Below are 22,055 nucleotides of genomic sequence, written 5' to 3'. Positions count from 1 at the left end.
TTGAACTGGTGGTTAAAGCTTCTGTTTTCAGATTTATGCCTCACACCACCGTCCAGAAGTTTCCAGCCTTAACACAGTCACACTAAAATGCGGCAGAATTTGCGGCGGCATTAATAATAAATCAATCAATAGAGAAATTTGATCTTGGCAGAATCGTTATCTCACAGTAGGTATCATCGCCCAAACGGGCAATAATGTCTTCCAGTTTTAACTTGCTCTCTCTTGGCTCTGCGCTAATTATAAAGATGACAGAGACAGAAACACAATTGGTCCCCATTGTTGAAGAAACCATTAGTCAATTTATGATCTGTGTAGTGTGTGCCCAGTGCATGGGGAGAACGCAATTAAAAGAGCACCTTGCAATGCGATGCAACGAGATGTGATGTCACAACACTGCTCACAGAGAATGAACATTGTAATATACATTTTTAATGGCTCGTGTGATACATTGTTTCAGACTGTGCATGTAAGGGGAAATGTCTGGTGACGTTTCCATAATAGGGAGTAATGATAAATGAGCTCTATGTATTTTCAATTCATATTTTACATGGTGTAGGCAGCATCCAGTGGAAGGTTGTGAGGATCATTACATCAGTCCTGTTGTGGCTGCAGGGGAATCTCTGGTGGATGTTTGCTGTTCCTATTATTTCGCAACAACCTGTTGGATACAGGTGTCCACTTCTGTCAAATATGTGGATTATTTTTACAGCTCATTACTAATATCTTCTCTACAGGAACATCTCCTCCACTTGCAGCTGTGAAATAGATATATGTGTCAGAAAGTTTTACTCTTAAGGATTACAACACTTATTTCTATACAAATTAGATAAGTGAGAAAACCGATATTATATTTCCGTGCCACAACAGGGTAGACAAAGCACGTAATTGCTCTGGGCCTCAAGCTGAGAGGAGCCTAACACTTAAATGTGTTTTTTTGAGGTGTAAACTAAATTGTGTGAATGTTTTTTGATGAAATTCATTAAATATGGGTTTATTATCACTTAGTACCAAATTAATATATAAAACTTATACTTATAAATTCAATGTGGTTCCTAATGCTACCCAGGGTTTCAAAACTTTGTGGTGAAGATTTACTTAGAGTTCTATGATCGATACAGGAGACTGCTAAGACACCATGGTCTGAGACCCCCTTACAAAGCCCCATACCACTACATTTCTGCTTAAAGCTTTGTAAAGTGAGCATTTGGTTAAGGACTAGAACATTTAAAAAGATGATGTAGCTGGGATGATGGTGGGGTATGCACTTAAGCCTTACTACTTTATTATTTTGTATAAGTACGGTATGCACTGTTTAGACATTTTGATGCTAAAATAATTAAGTCCCTTTTGCCAAGGCTCCCTTAAAAGACCCTTAAAACGTCCCTAATTAATTTATGCAGACCTCTGACCTTTTCCTTAGCCATCGCTCAAGGGTCATTCAGCGACACTGCACCAGACTGTTATATATAATTTATTCTGACATCTCGAATTTACTCTTCTGTGCGAAATCGCCTTTACATTTTTATCGGTAATGATTTCCATGGTGCTGAATCTGTCAAGCATTAAAGGCCTTTGACTGTTATTCTTAAAACAGCAGTAATTTTACCCACTCCTATTCGTAAAGCTGGAATGCGTCACCTCACACGTCATAAACCTTCCTAGGCTTCATACAGACAAAGAAGATTCACTAAGAGCCCGGTCCTGTGCAGAACTACTTAAATTATTTGCAGTGGCAGTCTTTTCCTTATTTCTTCATCCCTTCTTTATTAACCCAGAAGATAATTAATTTTAACTAGAATAATTTTCTTCCGTAAATTAGTTCCTAATTAGGCTATAATACTTTGCAATGGCGATGGTGCTATAAGTCACTTTTATTTGATTTATAATTCATTATGCTACTTGGAATTCAGGTAGGCCAACATGGATTCAGAATTTTCCCAGAGAGCATCACATTGACCTATTTAAAGCACAGATATCCTCAAGCCATGTAAATGTCAGGAGTGAAGCTGTTCAACATTCAAACAAATTGACCAACCAGCTCTGAGGTTCAGCACCATGGACAGAGCTTCACAAGGTTTGAAGCGTCTTATACGGTTATACATGCTCACCGTGTTATAGTATGCCAATACGTCACAATGCTGTACAGTGTAGAAAAATACACAAAAGCATTGAGTTCATCTAAATGATATCTACATGCACTTTACATTAAGTCCACTAACTCCTACTCACAGGCCTGGTTTTCGCTCAAAGCACCCAGAGGCAATCAGTTCGAGTTTTTTTGTAAAGTGCAACCTTGACATTTTATCAAAGACATCTTTCACTGAAGTAGAATAAACACCACATCAGCACTAATCACACACGATATAAAACATATTATAAATGTGTGCACTTTTATTCAGCATGCAATAGATTCTCGTGTTGACCTACATGTCACTAACACATACACTATTGATCCTTTTGTAATTCAATGTCATTCTTACATACTGTGCGGTCAGTATACCAGGTGCTGGGGCAGTTGTGGTTCAAGCCGCGGGAGGTAGAGCGGGTCGTCCACTGACCAGAGGGCCGGGGGTTTGAGCCCAGTCTCATTTTCATTTCACGTGCCAAAGTGTCCTTGGGCAAGACACTGAACCCTGAATTGCTCCTGTCAGCAAGTGTATACGTGATGTGTGATAGAGAAAGGGATGCACATAGATGCACTGTTTGAAAGCGTGTGAGTGTCAAATTAATGTACCATTTCACTGACTCTCTCATATGCTAAGTGTTCACACTGAGGTGCAAAGTAATTAACGAAATTTAAAAAAAAATTTAAACTCTACGCATGCAAACGCAACAGCACATTTTCAGATGTAATGCTCATGTCTGTGTGCAAACTTAAAACCCCTGTAAGAATCATACTTTTCATTTGTCTCCATAAGGATTTACAAGTTAAAGTTCAAAGCGTTTGCAGCCTGTAAGCACATGCATATTGCTTTGACATTTACTACTTTTTTTATTAGCATTTTCGCTGCTATATAAATAATTCAGAACTGTAAGTAATACATTTTAAAACAAAAAATGAGAAAGTCAAGGCATGAATAAAGGTTGGATGCAGGACATATTGAGAAACCACTGTAATGCTTGTGACTAAATGAGACGTGTTAGCTGAAGGTAGGAGGGCAGGGTGCATTTAAATGAGTTCAGTTCCCACTGTGCAGTGCCTGAGATGTCAGAGTGACTTGCTTCAGAGGGTTTATGTAACTGAAGTTTTTATCCCCACACAGACGGGTTAAGAACAAGTCTCTCTCTCCTCAGAGGTCCCATCCCACTGCTAACAGCCATAATCTGTGTATTCAGAGCCTGTTAGATTATCACTCTGTGCCAATGACCACGATATTTTATATTAACGCACATTAATGAGTCACAATAGGGGATGTATTCCTTTGTAAACATAAGATTTGTCTCTTGAGTCAGTCCCACATCCTGCTGCTACAAATGTATGGTTCTCAGCAGCAGAAAATAGCACAGAAAATGCACTATTTTTGTTCCTTCTGTTAGAAACTACAGTGGTGACCTGATTCAGGAATACCCTTTTTAATAAAATCAATTTCAGCAGGAGCCAGAACAGTTCAGACTGTCAGAAGGTATGGAGAGACAGGCCCATCGTATACTTTGATATTTTCGTGGGAATCGTTGGCAGTGAGAAAAATATAGAAGATCACCAGCCTTGTCCTTTAAGCGTTTATAGACCATCAAAGGCGAGTTACTTTGGAGCTGGGATCTATGAGATCTATGGACACACAGCCAGGGGGACTGTTCAATAATAGAAATGTAGTTCGTCAAAAAGGAGTATAATTCTACAGGTGGGAATGTTAAGGCTCTGTTTGTGCAGGAAAGGAACTCAAACAGATAAGATCAGACAGCACAAAGCTTACTGTAATTCAACTGAGGCTCCGTTAACAGTTGATCTGTACAAACTAAGCAAGAGAAGCAATCTGCACAATATCCTATTGGGATGAGGAAAATGTGAACAGCATTGCAATCAGAACCAGACCACATGTGAACAGAGTTTGGCATTTTGTTGTGAATAGATCGCAGCCAAATAAAAATGTAATTGACAAATATTTTTATGATGAATGATCTTGTTTTCATCCTTTACACAGAAACAAATCACCTAATAAATCATATCAAACAATCATACACTCAAACCATTTCACACCCACTATCTCCACTAATGATAAGAAGATATATTCAAACATAGATATAAAGTATAAGTACATATTCACATGTACATTGGCATGAAGGTGCATCGTCCAGGAGGAGTGAGAAGTAAATATGTTCCAATATCTTAAAAGTAGGGTTGGCAATATGTTTCTTAAACACTTTTTTCATTGAAATCCTCTTCACGTCCTGAAAGCCATTGATAGATTTTTTAAAAGCCGGTGTCTGTGGCCCCTCGCATGACTGACACCTAGCTGTTACTAACCAACATGCCAGCCCACACCCTGCTGGAGAGACCTATGCTGTGAGAAAGCAAGTCAAGGAAAAGTCGGCTTCTGGCGGTTTTCTAGTCAGTGTCCGTTCATGTGTTTCTGGGGCGTAGCTTTGACGAGAGGGCTGGAGGGCGCGGGAAGTTTTTAAGAGAAGCCTGCTCTTGCTAACCCTTCCACGATTACCAACCCTTACTTTAGGACATGGAATAGAACCAGGAAAAGGTTCTTAATTAAGAGCAAAAACGGGCTTGCTTGAAAATACATAAAACGAGATAACCAACACTAATGAAAAAAGGCAGCAGATTGTAGAGCATGACCATTTATAAACAACCCAAGAAGTGAAAAATACCTTACTTTGCCTCTTTTAGTGAGCTTAGTAAAGGCCTGGTAAAAGGTACAAAGGCAGAAAACTAATATGTCTTCTCTCGCAAAAAAAAACAACAGTCAAAAATGAATGATGCATGTGCTCGGATGTTATTGTCTGGGTGATGTATCCACATGGAGATCACATGCTAACACTTGGTGTAAATTGAGGGGGAAAAAGCCCATAATTGTCCATGCAGGTGGAAACAGGCAACACGTCGAGGGAATTATTATGGCAGCATGTGCACCTGCAGTCTGGCAGGAAACGGAGGCAAAGTGGCCGTGCGGTGAATGCCGGGGAGCTGATTGGGCGATGGGAATCTGGTTCACAGGTGTGTGCGGATATTAAGCGATGGCTGAAGGCGGGGGACACACCGGGCGAATCGGGGAGGCAATAACTACTGCAGGGCGGGAGGGAACAGCCGGCGCTGAAATGACAGGGAGCGTTAGCGACGGGCGAAGTGACGACAAGAAGAACGCGAGTGATGTTGAAAACGGGTCGGAGCCGTGACAGGAAACTACTTCTGACACATCATGTCAATTAGAGCGCGAGGGGGTTACATGTTGGGCTCAGGGAAGATGACAAGCAACGGGGAGGAATTACCAAACGATGGAACAGCAGAATACTAAATGTGTGTGAAGTCGTGAAGTAAGCAAGTGGACGAGTAGCAGCAGCACGATCGATACGAGGGTCCACGGAAGAGGAACTTCTCTCTCGCAGAGGATCATTTAACACATCAAACAAAAAAAACTAACTTTGAAAGCCTTTGTTATAGAGGACCAAATTCTGAAATAATGATGATAGTGTCTTTTTTAATGTCCCATGGAGCCGAGACAGCCTCAGCTTCCTGTAATGAAAGAGAGCGACTGTGAAATTCTACCATTTATGTGTGATGATGATGAAAGTCGGAGCTTATTAGGGCGGACCGAGAGACGGAAGAGCTTCGGGGAGACCAAACATCCCATATCATGTAGGGACTGTCACCAAAAAAAAAGGTAATCTCATACGGCCTTTTCAAGAACTCTCCCGGCTGTTTTAAATCAGGAGTTTGACCCGGTGAAGGCTGGCATGCATAATCTATGACACTGTACTCATCACAGAATTCCTCTCCCTCTTCCTGGGGAATAGATTTTTTTCGTACCCCTGGTGTGAGACGGGTTTCTGAGTCACAGACGAGGGTGCTGCAGCCCGGCTGTAGCTTACAAGCCTCCTGTCTCCTTTTCTCTGTCTACACCCTGACTCTTCATGAATTCCCTTTCTATATCCCGCACCCTCTCCGCTGGTGTCGTATCACTCAGATGTGCACAGCTCCTCACTGTGAGCCGTACGTCTTCCTCCCTCACTTTTGTTTTCCTCTTTCACTCACAACTCGTGCCGTCTCAAATCTGCGTCTCCGCGCTGTCTCTCTGCTTCTTCTCCACAGCCTCCCTTCTTTATTTGGAACAACTGGCCTTCTGTGTTTTTTTCATTTATCCTCCGCCCCATCCATCTCGCCCGTCCATCTTTTTGGGGTCCTTCCTCTGCAGCACGGACATTCTGTACCACCTCATTTATGTAGTTTTTCGCCCTGACTTCATTCAACAGTGGTGTTTCTCAGTTGGAGGCCAGGACTTATTGATTTCACATTCACATTTTGTAAACTGAAAACCCGCTTGCACTCAAATCTACCCTGCTTGTGCCTGAACTCCAGCTTCAGCTCTTCTCCTCACGTTCACCATGCATCTGATTGTGGATTCTTTAGTGTCAAGAGTCCCCTACATTACAAACAGGAAGTCCCCTTTATTATTACACCGTCTTCCCGTTACTGTGATTAAAGAAAAACAAGCATTACACTAATATGAACGTAAAATAAATAAGTCCTGCTCTTAAACCGAAAGACCTTACCATTGAAAACAAACTCATTTTGCTTTTTGAGATCCATAATTTGACGGGACGACTTCACACCTCATGCTCACGTGCCTCTGCAGTAGCCTGGCTGCATACAGAAGAGGGGGTCACAAGTGTTTTCCCATGTTTTTCCTCATCCCCTCTCTTTGTTCTTACGGCTGCGAGCGCTCGTTGCCCTCGCGAGCCAGGCTGGACCTCATTTAATTTCGTGCCTCCTCTGTTTTCACCTCTCCCTAGGCTCGCGCCCACGTGACTGCGGCGACCTGTATGCTGGTGGTCAGAGGGAGGATGGCATCTACTCCGTGTTTCCGGTTCACTTCCCTGCAGGCTTCCAGGTCTACTGTGACATGACCACAGACGGAGGAGGCTGGACAGTGAGTCAGAGGAGAACACACACGCACCCGTGTTCACAGTGGACACACGCACACAACACACAAAGCTCTTAAGCTGTTTCAAACTGAAATAGGAACATACCCTCGGTCGCTACATTTTCACCAGGGTTATAATCAAGCAGAGATTGACAACAGGGCGATGGAAGGTCTTTTCGGTCTGTCTGCACTCACAAACCTGCTTTTGTCCGCAAAACAATTATAAAATAATGACGATTTAACGTTGCTTCCTTTCAAGTGAGAGTCAATAAACGAGTTTGTCTACTGTGTTTTGATCCCCAAGGACCCTCATTGATTACAGTACTCCCTTAAGAATCCCATGTAGCAATCCGGAGAGGTCTCGTTAAAGTTTTATCAAAGACGAAGCAGGGGAGAACATTTTCAAAAGGACCACTCCATGATTTTGGTTATGCTTTGTTTAGAAATTGGGGATATTGATTGGTCAGATTTGAAGTGAGAATGTCAAGCAGCAAGTGAGGAAATAAAACGGCTCTCAGAGACACCGCGGAAACCTGAAACACATTGTACGAGAAATGTGACAAAAAGTTAATGGAGCCATAATGGCGGACGTTGAGAATCAAAAGCGGTTGTAAGCTCTTACTGTGACAACTGATCCTATAATATAACTTAATTCAAGCTGCAAGCAGCATTGAGCGAGCACTCACACTACGTGCATGTACTGTAAGGGATCCAAGCGGCACGCTGGTTAACAGAGTCGTGTGCCGTCTGGTCACTGTGCGTGTGCCGACTGAATGTGAGACACATAGGGGGTGCTATTGAAAGATTTTGACATCACCACTAACTATTGGTAAATATTTCTTCAGGGCGGGACTGTTAACGTGTTAGGTTTGGGGGAGATCGAAACATCCCAATTTCAACACCACGCTACGGACATGCCGGTCAATGAAAATGAAACCTTTTATTATTTTTTCAAATATTTCATCTTATTTTTCCTCAATGACGTCTCAACCTGATTTTGAAGTGAATCTATTAAAAAGAAACGCCTGAGACTCTCCAAAATGTCCAACTTCCTGGAGGGTTACAGCCATTGGCCAAAAAGGCTTTTTTATACATCTGGACATGCAACAGGACTGTACCAAGTTCTGTAAGTGTAGGTGACACACGCTGAGTGGGCTGCTCGGCTCAGATTGTCTAAGTGACGCTGGTATTGCCACGCCCCCATTAGCTAGAACCATAAAAGTGTTTCACCACTTTCACACATCGAACACGTTTTGACCCTCAAGAATGCGATTGAAGAGGCAGAAGAAAAGCTTAGTGACGGTTATATAAAGAATTCCTTCAGTCTCAAAATAACCCACAGAGATGGAGGTGGAAGCTCTGGCCCTCATTTTATATATACAATATATTTTCTAATGCTGAGATATAATAAAAAAAGATGGGATATAAAGACACAGACAAACTGCAAAGCTGTCTCATGAAAATGCAGCTTCTTTTATTTTTTTACTCGTGAAATTTGTCATCGTGCCTCAAGCTCACTGCAAGAAACTGTTTTTTAGTATAGCTGACGACAGTTTGACCCGGTTGTGTTTAGGTTTTGTAGGTCTCACGCTCTCGTCTTTGTGTACTAATATTTTGAGAGGATTTTGTGTTGCTGAGACAGATGGAAACACAGAGGGAACACGGAGAAAAGTATAAGCATCTCTTAATGTGTTTGTTTGTGTGGGTCTGTGTGTGTTCGTATTTTATTTATTTTATCAAACTTATGTCACTTGTCTGGCCTCGCTGAGGCAAACACAGTTGTTTGAGTGAGACTGCATAGTGGGAAGTGCTGTGTCTTTTGGGAATGAGAGACAGCGAGGTGAACAAACATTGACACAGAGCTGTTTGAAGTTATATTTGGAAGTGTGAGGTTTAGATGTATTTCACACACACACATAGACACAAACACAATCTCACTAGTTAGAGCCATTTACTTCCCTTTGTTCTGAAGCGTACCGTCGCAGCCCTCAGGGAAAGCAGAGCAGTTCTTAGCAGAGAACTGAGGCCTTGTAACACTTAAGAGATTTAGATCCCAGCTACATGAATCCATCACAGCTTCTTTTTTTTGATGCAGGTTGTGACACATCTAACTGAAGCATCCAAGAGCAGACTTTTTGAGATCCGTCCTAATTTATTCAAATATTGATATTCTGAATATTGCACAATGAACTCTTGTGTAAATAACAAGCTTCTTTCATGTCATGCAAAGTGGTTCAGGCTGCATAAAAATTGTTCCACCTGCTTTTCCAGAAAAGCTAAATCTACTGCCTTTAGTTACACGATTGCGTGTGTCCTCCTCTTTCTGGTCGAGGGAGTGATGCTGTTTTATTCACCAAGATTTTGATGGATATTTTATAACTTAAAACTTAAACACGATGGGTTTTCCTCGCTTGTGTTTTAGACGTGTGACATGTGATAATTTTTCCGACCTGCTAATATATTTGCTTGTAATGTGTGGCTGTCGCACACGTTCAAATGAATTTTCTGGAATTTGAATCTGTACTGAACTAGTTGTTCTCATGGAGTAGCAGGGCCAGGATGAAGTTTTTCAAGTACGATGAAAATTATAACTTTTCTCAAAATATTACACATATCTCAATATATTTTTTATTTTTGGAATATATAAAACAATACTTGTACTAAGACAATGTTTTATTGTAATATTGTGATTTCCTCAACATTTTTGATTATCTTGTAATAGGAGTTTATTCTCAATTAAGACATTATGCTCATGATATCACAACTTTATCTTCTTTTTCTTTATCATCTCAACATGGCCCCTATGTGTTTTAAGTTCTACCATTAATGCTTATAATAATAACTTTGTTGGGTAATGAAAAGCTTAAAGAAAAGCTGTAAAAGCAACTTGAGTCATAAATCCTCGAATGGTTTGACGCTCCCATTTCTCATTCACTTCCAGCACAAACACATGGGGCACGTATCAAACCTCAGCCTAAGTCGCCGTTCCATTGGCATGACAGTGATTTGTGCGCTTATGTGTGTGCACTTGTAAATCCGTGACTAACCGCGCGAGATAGGCAAGGTCATACCCTCCTATCACCAAATAAAGCAGGACTGTCTCAGTGACAGAGTGCTTACGACAGCATGATGGAAGAGGGCTACATACCAGCCTGTCAGTGGGTAAAGGTGTGTCGGTGTCTGTGTCTGTGCGTGTCTGTGTATGCATGAATTAATGTTTCTGACAGTGTGTGCGCACACACGCAGACGGAGCTGTGGAGTCGGATCAGTTTCCAGCTCTTTTCGGTACAATGCGGCGGTGTTAAGTAAGCGCTCTCCGCATATTGTCCTGTAACAGGATTTACATGGGAGCCCAGATTGAAGTGATAAAGCAGTAGTTACTGATCCTGCCAGGTGCGTTGAGCTGATTGTGATAACGCTTGAGCCTCATTAAGAGATCAGCGTGGTGTGATCCAGCGGGGGCAGGTGGGGAGACGGGACGCTCGGCGAGCTGAGTGGCTTACTGTCTGTCTGACGGCTGGGCTTAAATAAGGAATGAGCCATATGCCGCCGCCTCATTAGCATACTTCAACACGGCGCCGCGCTGCTGCGGGAGACCGCTGCTGCAGACAGACGGGGAGACGAGGAGGTTACTTGGAAGAAGAAGAGGAAGAAGGAGGAGGGAACAGAGGAGACGGCAGGAGACAGAGAAAAGATCTGTGGTGGAGGGAGAAAGTGAGACATAATAGGGAACAGCAGGTTTATTTTTCCATTTCCCATACAGCCTGAAAATAAAATCATTGGTTCCTTCAGTATTTGCGGTAAAGAAAATAGCCTGTAGGGAGCCTGGGGGGGGGGGAATAATGCATCTGTCTTGAATAACAGTGACAAGAAGTGACTGGATTGAGACGTCAATCTGCAGAACTGTAGCGTCAGTGAGTGATGACCTTTAGGAGATGTCTGTTGATGTCTCTTGTGGATTTGGAAACAGCGTATGACGAGAGGTGGACCTTCTGTATGATCAGCTCAGCAAGGGTTTGCTATGTCGTGACCATGATTCACTATGTTAAAGTTGCTGTTTTCCATAAACGCTCAGCATGATGCCCAAATCAAACCGACCAGACACCAGCGCCACAGTATCTCACTTTATGAATAAGAAAAATTTGGCTTTAGAAGTCATCCCTGTATAAAACTGCACAACATCTACCAGGAAATTCTTCAAATTGAAAGTGCAGGGCCAAGTTTGTTGCAATATCGTCAAATGTTCAATATTCATAAAAATGTAATAAAGCTGCCGTGTGTGTGTGTGTGTGTGTGTGTGATGGGGGGGTGCAAACACACAGCGGGGGCCAAGTTAAACATGTCCTATTCTAATTACTTGCTTAAAATACAGCGGTGGTCGACATGTGTGTGACCCCACAGGGTCAAAACACAAGAACAGTAATAAAAACAATTATATGAATGGCCAGGTAGGATTTAATTGTATGTATTATGCACTATAGACTGTTTATGAAAAGCTCTGCATGCGACGTCCAGGCCACAAACAATACAAAGTGACAGAGTAATGTGGACCTGTTTGAGGCGGACCCACTAATGACCTCGAACAATTCTGAAGTAGCTCCTGAGCAATGACACAGGACCATTAAACAGGCAGGTACTGCACCAGAGGCCCAGGCAGAAGATTTCACCCAATCGTCCACACTGTAAATTACTCAATGCCACGGCTCTACATAAATCCCAATGCTGCCTTATCAATCGTTTTTTTCGCTGAATGCTGTAAGAGGCAGAGCTGTTTCCCTCCGGCTTGGGGGAGAAAAAGAGATGATGTGTACCGCACCTGTCAGCTTCCTGCAGCGAGAGAAAGAAGTGGAAAATGTACGGCTGACGTAGCTTTGAGGCGTCGCAGACAGGAGGGATAAATCTACAGTAATGTCTCCTGCTTATAGCAGCCTAAAACGTCCTCGGCTGTTTCGATGCAGCGGTAATGCAGAATAGGAGTCGTTTGCACTGAGTGCTGCTGACATCTCTGGAATCACATGAATCACGTGAACATAGGGAAAAGCATCCTCAAAGGTATAATGAGTCATAGATCCTAGAAGCCGGGCAAATTCTCTTTGGATACTACTGAAGGCAGGTCCAGGTTCTTTTTACAGGCGCTAAGATTAGAGTAAGATACATTTATTAGTCCCAAACACATGCACAGTCACACTCATGCAGGTAGGGATATGTAATCTCTGCTTTTGACCCATCTGGTGCAGGACACACAGAGCAGTGAGCGACCATGTACGGCGCCCGGGGAGCAGATGTTGGGGGAGTAAAGACTCAGGGGCACTAGACAGGGTAGGGAGAATCCTCTTGGATTTTTGTACAGATCAATCCAGGTTCGTCTTTTTGTTGTTTCTCCGTGGAGTCGAACCAGAGACGAACCAGAGACCTTCTCTGCCCATAGTCCAAGTTTCTGCCACTAGTCCACCGCCTCTCACTAGGCTAGATTACCCATAATGCCTATTGATAGTGTTTGCTTTAAGGAAATCTGCATTATGTGAACACAAGAACAATAAATACCGATAAAAGTACTCAAATATAGAGAGTGAATAGTTGCACAGCTTCTGATAGAGCCAGGGGATCTTGGGTGGAGCTGAAGGGGGTTGAATGAAGGAGTCTTAGGTTCGATCGACTGAGTCACCATCCCGTAAATCAATGTGAACGTGAACCAACACAAACAATTCGTTGTTGTCTCTTTATGAAAGGAAATTAAGCAATGGACCTCTGGCAATATAAATTCTGAATCCGTAATGCATAATTGCTAAACCTGTGGTGTTTTGCCACCGCACCTCTGGTCCAGTAACGTATGGTGGCTATTGTTGTCTTGTGTTAGTAAACTTTAGAAAGATGCTGTGTCGCTGATATTAATGTGCACAGCTACTGACCTAATGAGTCTTTACAGATTGTGATCCTGTCATTTAAAGAAACACTGTGACCAGCACCAGCAGCCTCTGCAGCCACTAGGGATGATTTATTCTTTTAGCTTTAAGTCCGAGCATTCATGTCCATGTCCCCTCAATCGCTTGACCAAAACTGCAAATGTGTCCTGCCACTCACTGAGCTGAAACGTGGCTGAATGATATATAATCTTAATGATCCCTGGCTTCCCAAACCCGGACGTTCCATCGCTGTAACAAACACAACAGCTACCATTAGGATTTAAAAGTTTCCTCGCTGATTTTAATGACTTTAAAATGAACTTTTTAATCGATCTTTGCTCTTGCACTAATCTAACATAACTAGCTGGGACTAACTGGGAATGACAGAGACACCAGTCTACCTATCACAGGTCAACGTACCATCAGTATGATTTTAGCTGCTCTTGTAAGGTAAAAAAACTGATTTCCGAAAATCTTGAGATATTTCAATGTTTGTTTACCCTTCTTGAAATGGTGTTCACCAGATGCACCCACCTGTGATGCAAAACACATTTCTGCAATGATTCCACTTGGCATGCGACGGCCAAGATACGCAGCGATGCCCCACAGGCAAGGAATTACAAACAACCCTGTTGTTAGAGCTCAAGGAAACATATTAGTCTTTTGAGGAGCAACACCCACACAAATACCATCTCCTTCAAAATTAGCATTTTAAGTCTATGCCAGAAATTATCCTGATCAAAACCCCTGAAAATTCATCAGCAGGACCATTCAGATAGTCTTTAGCTGCAGGAAACACTACAGAAGTAACAGCCAGGGATCTCTTATGGACCGACAACAGGGTCCATGTTGCTTTCAGCACTGGTAGTTGAGGCTGTATCCGTTTGTCACATGATAACCACATGAGGAATGAGGGAAGGATACATAGTTATGGATAAGACCCAGCCAGGAAGAGAACTTCGGTGTTTGCATCATTGTTTACAAAAGTCTCAGTTTCTGACCGTCCAGAAATGCAATGTTTGACGTGTTGATCTAAAACGGACTCAGCTGCATTTCATAAGCCCTGACCCTTCAAGAGTAGTGTTTAGTAAATGTTGAACAGCCTTGCTTTAAATCTTACAATAACAAATCACCAACACTCAAATGGAAATTGCGACTCAAGCTGCCGAGACTTGAAGTCGCAATATATATTATAAGTGAGGAGACGTTATTACAGGTTGATGTGGATGGTTGTCGGAGGTAAATTGGTCGGTGTCTCTCCACTGTCATAACTCGAGCCCTGGAGAGTGTCTGACCACAGACGCTGGAGGGACGAGAGCACAAAGGACATAAAAGAAAAGAGCTGTCATTGCTCAGCCCGGAGGTGTTTAATACACACAAATATACACAAATACAAACACAAATGTACCACATGTTCCGCCTATACCTATAAAGGAGGAGTTGGATGTTACAAAACAGGCATAGAGTACATATCTACATTGTGTAAATGCTTTTTCATGCTGCGTTTAACAGATGCTACCAGATATATACTTTATACACACACGAGCGTCCCTCTCTCAGATGAAGTAATCCTTTGGGCATGTGCTCTACCTCTTTCGGCACTGAGAGATTCCAAATGCCATTTAAATGCAGCCATACAGCTTAGGGTAATGTTTTCTATTATTACTATTTTATTTGTTAAAAGGACGGGACTAAAAATGGCCGCGGCATAAATAATGAACGAGAGTAGATACATCCGAGTGCAGGCGCGTGCAGCTGCATTATCAAATGGTGCTTTTATCAGAAGTACCGCAATCACTCTCAAATATACAATTCAGCTAAGAACTGAAATGTAAAAGTTTGAGATTGAATGGACGATTGTGTGCGTGTTGTATCGCTGCTTCAGAGGCTTTGAGTGGCTTTTTGAGCGTTTCAGAGTCTAGTGCCTGGGCTTTTTCAGTATCTCTCTCCTTTGCAGGGCTTCTTCAATATTTCATCTCTGTTAGTTTATTGGTTCGGAGTAAAAAGACGAATCCAGGACGGATGTTTTTTTGTACTCGTGTCTTATCTGTAAATGCGTTGTAAGGTAGGGAAATTGAAAACTTCTGAGTACAATCCAACTTTTGTTCAAATCATAATTCTTCCTTCCCACGTTCAGTTTACTCTCATGTTTGCTGTTGTTTACTCTGCAGGGACAAGGATGCTGACGCGTTCTTTTTTGACCCTCATTAACTGGAAAGAGCGGACACGTCATTGTGCTGCTGAAAGAGAGAATGAGCTGTCTGCTGGTCGCATTATCACAGGTGGTGTCAGACATGTCCTAAGGATATTAGTGCCATTAGCTGGGCCTGGGTGGAGGTTGTGTGGAGAAAGGTTAGACAGTGTGTGAGGGCTGCTGCTGTAGGAACATCCAGTGATTTCATATGTACTCTCTCCTATTCGAGCCTGACACGAATCGATGCAATGTCACTGCTATTAAAAGTTTGATAGGAAATTTCATTTTTTTCCCCCTAACTAAAAGCTGAAACCATGTGATTTACATGTAAAGGAAAAATTAATTTGTTTAAAATACAGTATAGCAGATGTTCAGTTTACTCCTACGCCCGTTGTAGACAATAATCTTGGTCCATACTCACACATCTGAAAACACAGATCACATGTATGAGTCCTGCCTCACTGCTGCCAGTATCTTTCCCTGCACTGGGCCTGTGTCATGCCCATGCACAGATGTTAAAAACAAGTTTCAGAACCCTCAGCAGGAGTCTACCTGTGTTAGCCTCGTTCCTCCTAATCCCTTAACCCAATAAGGGAAACCGGGTTTCCTGCATAGACGACGTTTGCGAAACCGGGTTACCGCTGAAAGCCCGGAATAATCTTTTTGTACTGAAGTACATGTAAATGCAGGAATTGTGTTTGCATGCGAGTATGTGTGTGTGCGCGCGAGAGAGAGAGAGATAGTGTGTTTGGGGATGATTGTGTTTCTCCTTCTGTTGCTGTATTTGGAGCACATCTGTCTTTCTGATAGGATTATAGAACATTCACCTACAGATGTTATCAGCCCTTTTTTTTTTTAAGATAGAAAATTCTGCAGGCTGCTGCGGATTGTCACCATATTATCAATATTCTTAACAAGTTACTTAGATTGTTTGCGATCCCTCTGCCCGTCTGTTTTGATCTATTTTAAATCTATGAGAGGAGTCTTGAGGCAGCGTTTGGAGCTGATTCTGTTATTCTTAAAGCTTGGGTCATTTATTTAGTTATCTTTTCTACTCTGTGTATATACCCAAGTGTGTGTATGCGTGCGTTTCTATCCTTACTTTACTGTTTTTCTCGGTGTAATCCAGTCTGTCTCACATGGCTGATCTATTAATCACTCTCTGAAGATTTGACCAATTAACCTTAGTTAGTCAGTATAGAGCAACGACACTAAGTGACATCTGCTGCCAAAGCACCGAACGCGTAAACATAGTGTGTTCGCAGTGTGTACATGCCAGGAGCTAACAAGCTATTGGCACGTTTTCCTATTTTCCACCCAGTCATATGCCAGGAGTGTAAATCTGCCCCAATCAGCTTGGGAGTGCTCGTGGCGATTCTTCCTCGCACTCTGCTCCGGTCTGTCGGTTCAGGGTGTCCGTCAGAGCTCGCCATGGGCTCCCAGTCGCTGACAGAAAGCCTGCTGAAGAGCTTAGGGCTGCTTGTTAAGTAGCCTTCATCTACTGCAGAGATTACAGGGGGCTTAATGTGATCATGCCAATGCAATAGCCCATTAGCAAGTGTTGGGTGAGATGGATTGGTGATTTACTTGTTAATACCATTTGGCCATTTTATTTCAATGGTGTGTTTGTTGGTTAAAATGGTTAAGTCCACATCGTAAGGTTTATTTTAGTAGTTCAGTGCCCATTCTAATCCCGCCTGTTTGGAATGGGCTGTTCCCGTGTCCTGTCTTAATGATCCAGAGCTACTTCAGATGTATTCCTTATCCTTAATGAGTCCTCCTCAAACAGTTTACTTGGCAGAGTGAAGTTAGAAAACGTTGTGTTCATCCTACCTGGTTCATCTGAAATGAAAATGTTATAGTCCAAAATGTTTCATACAATGAAAGACATGGGATATTCAGCTCGGTCCACTGACTGGTTGCACACAGCTACCAAAACGTTTGGCGATGCTACTTTATACCGTCACGCTCCAAGTCGCTGGAACAGCCTTGTAGAGGAGCTGAGAGGAGCTGAACAACTTCATGAGTGAATTTTTGTTATGATTTATTTTTCATAAAGTTGTAGTGTCGATTACATTTGTATCACAGTGTCGCTCTTTCTCTCTCTCTATGAATGTGTTAATACAAAAATCCAAAACATTTTTAACATCCTGTGTTTTTCAAATTGTTCTGTAAAGCACTTTGCACATACACAAGGGCATTTTTTGCATTATTTAGAAAGTGATACAAAATGTGATTCCATTACATACAATTTATTTACAACATGAATTTTAGATTAATTATTTCTTTATTGAGCCTTGCTGACAGACACTCGGGCGATCTGTAGGATCAATGATTCCTGAGATGTCCATATCAAACCCTCATGACAAAGAAATGTCATTGGTGCTTGAAATTACATATGAAGTAAACTATAATCAACGTATTTACAACTTAAAGAAAGTTTTTCATGTGAAGACGAAAGCATATCTTTTCTGCTGCTTGTCAGAAAGCATAAATCCGATATGCCATGGGGCTCATATCGGCCGATTCAGTGGCGATTTATATTGGTGGGCGTGTAATTCCGACAATGGGTGATCCAGACACAAGCAGACAGCTCCTAGTTTGTAAGTCCACACCTGATGTTACAGAGAGCGTCTCTCTTCATGCGTCACGAGCGACCAATTAGGATCAGAGCTCATCTCCTCGCTCAATATGCAAAAATAAGTCGTATGTAAATTCTGTCTGTAAGGACCAAGTGATGACTGAATTTCTGAGTGGTTGAGAGACAGAAAGAAAGATAGAGAGAGAGAGAGAGAGAGAGAGGCTGAGTGAAGAAGTGCTCCACAGCTTTACAATGACATGAGATTGTATTATTTTAAATGTGATATAAAAAATGAAAATCAATATGTGAAGGGCACCATTGATACTGTGATGGTGGCCACAAATGAATCAAATCAACAGAAAATACTTAAAAGTGTAGAAAATATTTCAGTTATTATAAAACTCTGGCAGGTCAGGGGACTTCAAATGAGCAGGACATACTGTTAAAAAGGTATATGGCCGCCAAGTCCACCTCAGAATGTGATCTTATTGATCAGATTGTGAGTGTGTTATACTAAAAGCTCTCCACGTGTGATCAGACCACCTGGACTGGAAGGTTAACCCAGGTTCTGAACAGGGCCCTTTGCCCTTGATTCAACTTCTTTCCGGATGATACTGTACTTGCTGCTACAGGTGATTCTGAACAGGATTCCTCTGAGAGATGGGATGTTTGGGTTTTGCGGAGTATGTACAACAGCTTGAACAAACAATAAATCACAAAGAATGGCAGGGAGAAGGGATGAAGTTGAAACCCTGCAATATGGAGAAAGAATGATGGGGGGGGGGGGGGGGGGGGGTTGAGAATACAAGATGAGAGGGAGTTGAAAGAAAAACAGTCCTGGAATATTTCATAGAACATACAGAACACAACATGGAAAAAAAACATGGAAAAAAAACGAATGAATAGAAATAAATTAAACCTTTGTCAAGCTTCAGACGTTGCATTTTTTAAAAGGTGTTGATTCAGTTTCATGATGAATAACAACTTCATTAATAGAAAATCTAATTATATTTAGTGAATAAGAAATGTACAAGTTCTGAATTATATTACAAGGTTTGAGTTACCTTGTTTCCATTAGAATAAAAAGATGGACCTTACATACTGAAGTAGGTCGAGCGTGTTTCAAACAACATTAGCAACATTTAGAACACAATGCATGTGACTGTTCCATTAGCTATGATTATTGTGTTCAATAATCATAGCTGGTGTTCCAATATACGACCGCAGGGCGTGAGGTCACTATTGATTTTGCAGCCCAGATTTTGGATTGTTCTGTACTTTATGTTTGGAAACCCAAAGGCCTCACTCAACCCGTTAAAAAAATTACTGTTGTGTCACAACTGCAGCTCTATCTGTGTGTGTGTGTGTGTGTGTGTATGTGTCTAAAACATCACCTGCCTCAACACCCAAATAGAACAAGTATCTCAGCTTTTGACCTTGACAGCTTCGATGTCAGGCTCTATACCCTGTAGCTAACAATTGTGTGTGATTTGTCGGTTGGGATGTTAAGCTGTGTCCCAGTGGAAACTGTGAGTCTGTGTGTGTCTGTGTGTGAGTGTGGGTGTGGCAAGGTGACCTAGCAGACAATATCAATAAAATAGATGCATTTTGAGCCGCAGTATAAACATGTACAGATGCAAAAGGGCAATAATAAATGGAGAGTTGACTTTCCTCTCTTTAAAAATGAAGTTGAATAGTTTTGTGACACTACCAGTCTTTTAAAATCCTCTCTGGTACAGCATGGTTTGAATGAGAGCCCTACTGAAATATAGATTTGCTGATAATATCTGCCAATGTGAAAAACTCTTATTTTACAGAAGAAACAAAGAAGAAACGATGTGTATTCATTCATATGCTTTACATGAAAAACTTGAATTTCTTTAAATACAAATATTTTGGTTGAATTTGTGTTTTCTTAAATGTGCAATAAAGTCTATCCTCAATTACATTGTTGGTAATTAGGGTTTAATACCAACATCTTGCCAATTTTTCTTACCAGTATTGGACATCCTAATAACTGTATCGGCATCAGACCCGAAAATCCACATCTGTCAGGTTCTAGTATAAATACCAGGTGTGATCAGGGCCTAGATCCTGAGACACTTTATTTTTCTTTTTTAGTTCCTGACTGTTGGTGACTTAGGTATTTAACCTCAGTTGGGTTGTCATAGCTCCCATTCACCACCTCATGCCGGGTGTAAATGGAGTCTGGGTTGTGAAAGTCAAAGAGCAGGCACTGGTCTGCATGAGCGGGTTTACTGTTTATTCCACACACACAGTCAAACATAGAGCTAATTGTTAAATGCACACATTCATTTAACATGCATTGCTGTGACCTTTATGGCCTTCCATTCAGTGCGTTGTAACCAAACACACATTTGCACGAAAGCCATACATAGATATCGACACCGACATACACTAAGTATTTACATTTATACACATACATCCAGTAACACATGGCCTGTGAACTACTGACACTACAATGGCATCAGCAACGTCCAAAATCCCATGACCTACCTCCACTCCCCAGGTTTGATCACTGCTTTTCTCTCTTGAAACCTGTGAGAAAAGGATTACTGCCACTCTGTGAGCTACATTTCTCCAGGACACACACGGACACACAAGCAGACCTCCAGGGTCAACCTGCAATTACACCTCGGAGGAGCCTCTCCAGTCTCACAAGGATGCTGAGTAGAGGAGGAGGCACGGCCAGCCAGACGAGCGTGTTCTGAACTGCTCACTGGTTAACCTGCTGCTGCTGAGCACTGCATCATGTGACCACTGGCCAGTATCTCACTCATGCACTGACTGACCCACAGAAGCAGTTGGCTTTCTGCCGGTGCATTGCCTCGATTGAAACTGAAAATTCCTTTGCTAACGAAAAAAAAAAAAATGACTAAAACTTTATCTACATCACAAAATGGTTTGAAGAGAACAATGCTTGTAATTGTTTCCATCTCCACTCCGTCAGAGATTTGTCTTATGTCATTGTGGCTCTTCAGTGCGTACGAAGCCCGACAGGCTTCGACTTTCTCAGAACTGTATTTCCGCGAGTGATACATTGTTCTTAAAGACCACAGACGCTTGAGTTATCATTGTCAAGGTACTTTTTGTAAAGATCGACGAGTCTTTTTCACTCTTTTTGGTGTAAATCAAGGAGAGTTTTTTTTTAAATTTCCTTTCCTGTGATTTATTTGGTTAAGGGGGCACTTAACGCTATTTTCTCACCTCCCGCTGTTAAATCTGGGAGTGCCAGGGGAGAGAGAAAAACAATTAAAGATGGATCAAAAGGAAAACCTCCACCTCATTTTTTAACTTGAAATAATCTATCGCAGTCTCCTCTATTTCAGCTAATTTGAATGTGGGGACAAGGAGGGCGAAGAGGAATGAAGGGAGTAAGATAAGGAGGCGGGGAGGTTATTATTTCAAGGAGAATTGTCAACCTCGTTGCCTCATAAATTAAAGACAATCATACTTGACTGCAGTGCCTCCAGTACAGAGTTTCCTGCCTGAATCTATGAGTTAAATCTCCCCATGTTAGCAACGGGAAATCTGTAAAAGAGTTGGAACAGAGGCAGACTCCCTCCTGCAAACAAATCACTAACATGATGACGGTGCATTGTTTGTCAAAGGCCATCGGCTATTTACTGAAGGCCTTCTCGAAGTACACATCATTGTTTTCAGGGCAGTAATGGCCTTATTAACTGGTTATTGCCCCTGGTGATTTATATGAAGTATTGTAATGAAAGGTTTCATTGTGGAAACTGGATTTTATACCTTCACAGTAAGTCACTTTACAGTGTAAAATGTTTACTTACATCAATTAGTCATATATAAAATTTAAAATTAAACTCTCCGTTCTTATCATTCTTGCAACAGACAGTTTTAAAAAACGACTTTATTTTAAAATGCACAAAAAAAGAAGCTTTCTATTATGTTGGCTATTTCATTTTTTATCTTGACGAGGGGAAAGAGGATTTATTTTTTATTACAGTGCTTATTTATAATCCCTGCAGCTCTAATGAAAACTGAAAATAAAAATTATAAAAATATTAAATTATACTTGAGTTAGTTGTTTCATTCATCTAATATGTTAATATTTTACTGCACCGAATTATAACACTAGTTTGTTTACGGACCTTTGCTTGAGGACATGTTCTCTATCTGGAGCTCTATGAATTTTAATTGACTACCCCTTCATTAAAGCAATGTCTATCTAATGTTGTTACCGCTGAATTGAGGTACTTCACTACAGGTGTTGTCTTCATTACCTTATCATTTTTGTG

The 22,055-nt window shown here is 41.6% G+C and overlaps 1 protein-coding gene across 1 annotated transcript in view; it reads left to right on the top strand.

The window, feature by feature from the left end:
* fibcd1b (fibrinogen C domain containing 1b) overlaps positions 1-22,055 on the top strand; it is a 115,723-nt gene that overhangs the window by 49,758 nt on the left and 43,910 nt on the right. Inside the window, exon 5 of the mRNA XM_053411902.1 lies at positions 6,961-7,097. Coding sequence (XP_053267877.1) covers positions 6,961-7,097 — 137 coding nt within the window. The remainder of the gene's footprint in view (positions 1-6,960; positions 7,098-22,055) is intronic.

Source organism: Pleuronectes platessa, chromosome 19 (assembly GCF_947347685.1).
Source record: "Pleuronectes platessa chromosome 19, fPlePla1.1, whole genome shotgun sequence".
Lineage (NCBI taxonomy): Eukaryota > Metazoa > Chordata > Actinopteri > Pleuronectiformes > Pleuronectidae > Pleuronectes > Pleuronectes platessa.
The sequence above is the reverse complement of the archived record's forward strand: the minus strand, read 5'-3'. Positions and strand labels throughout refer to the sequence as shown.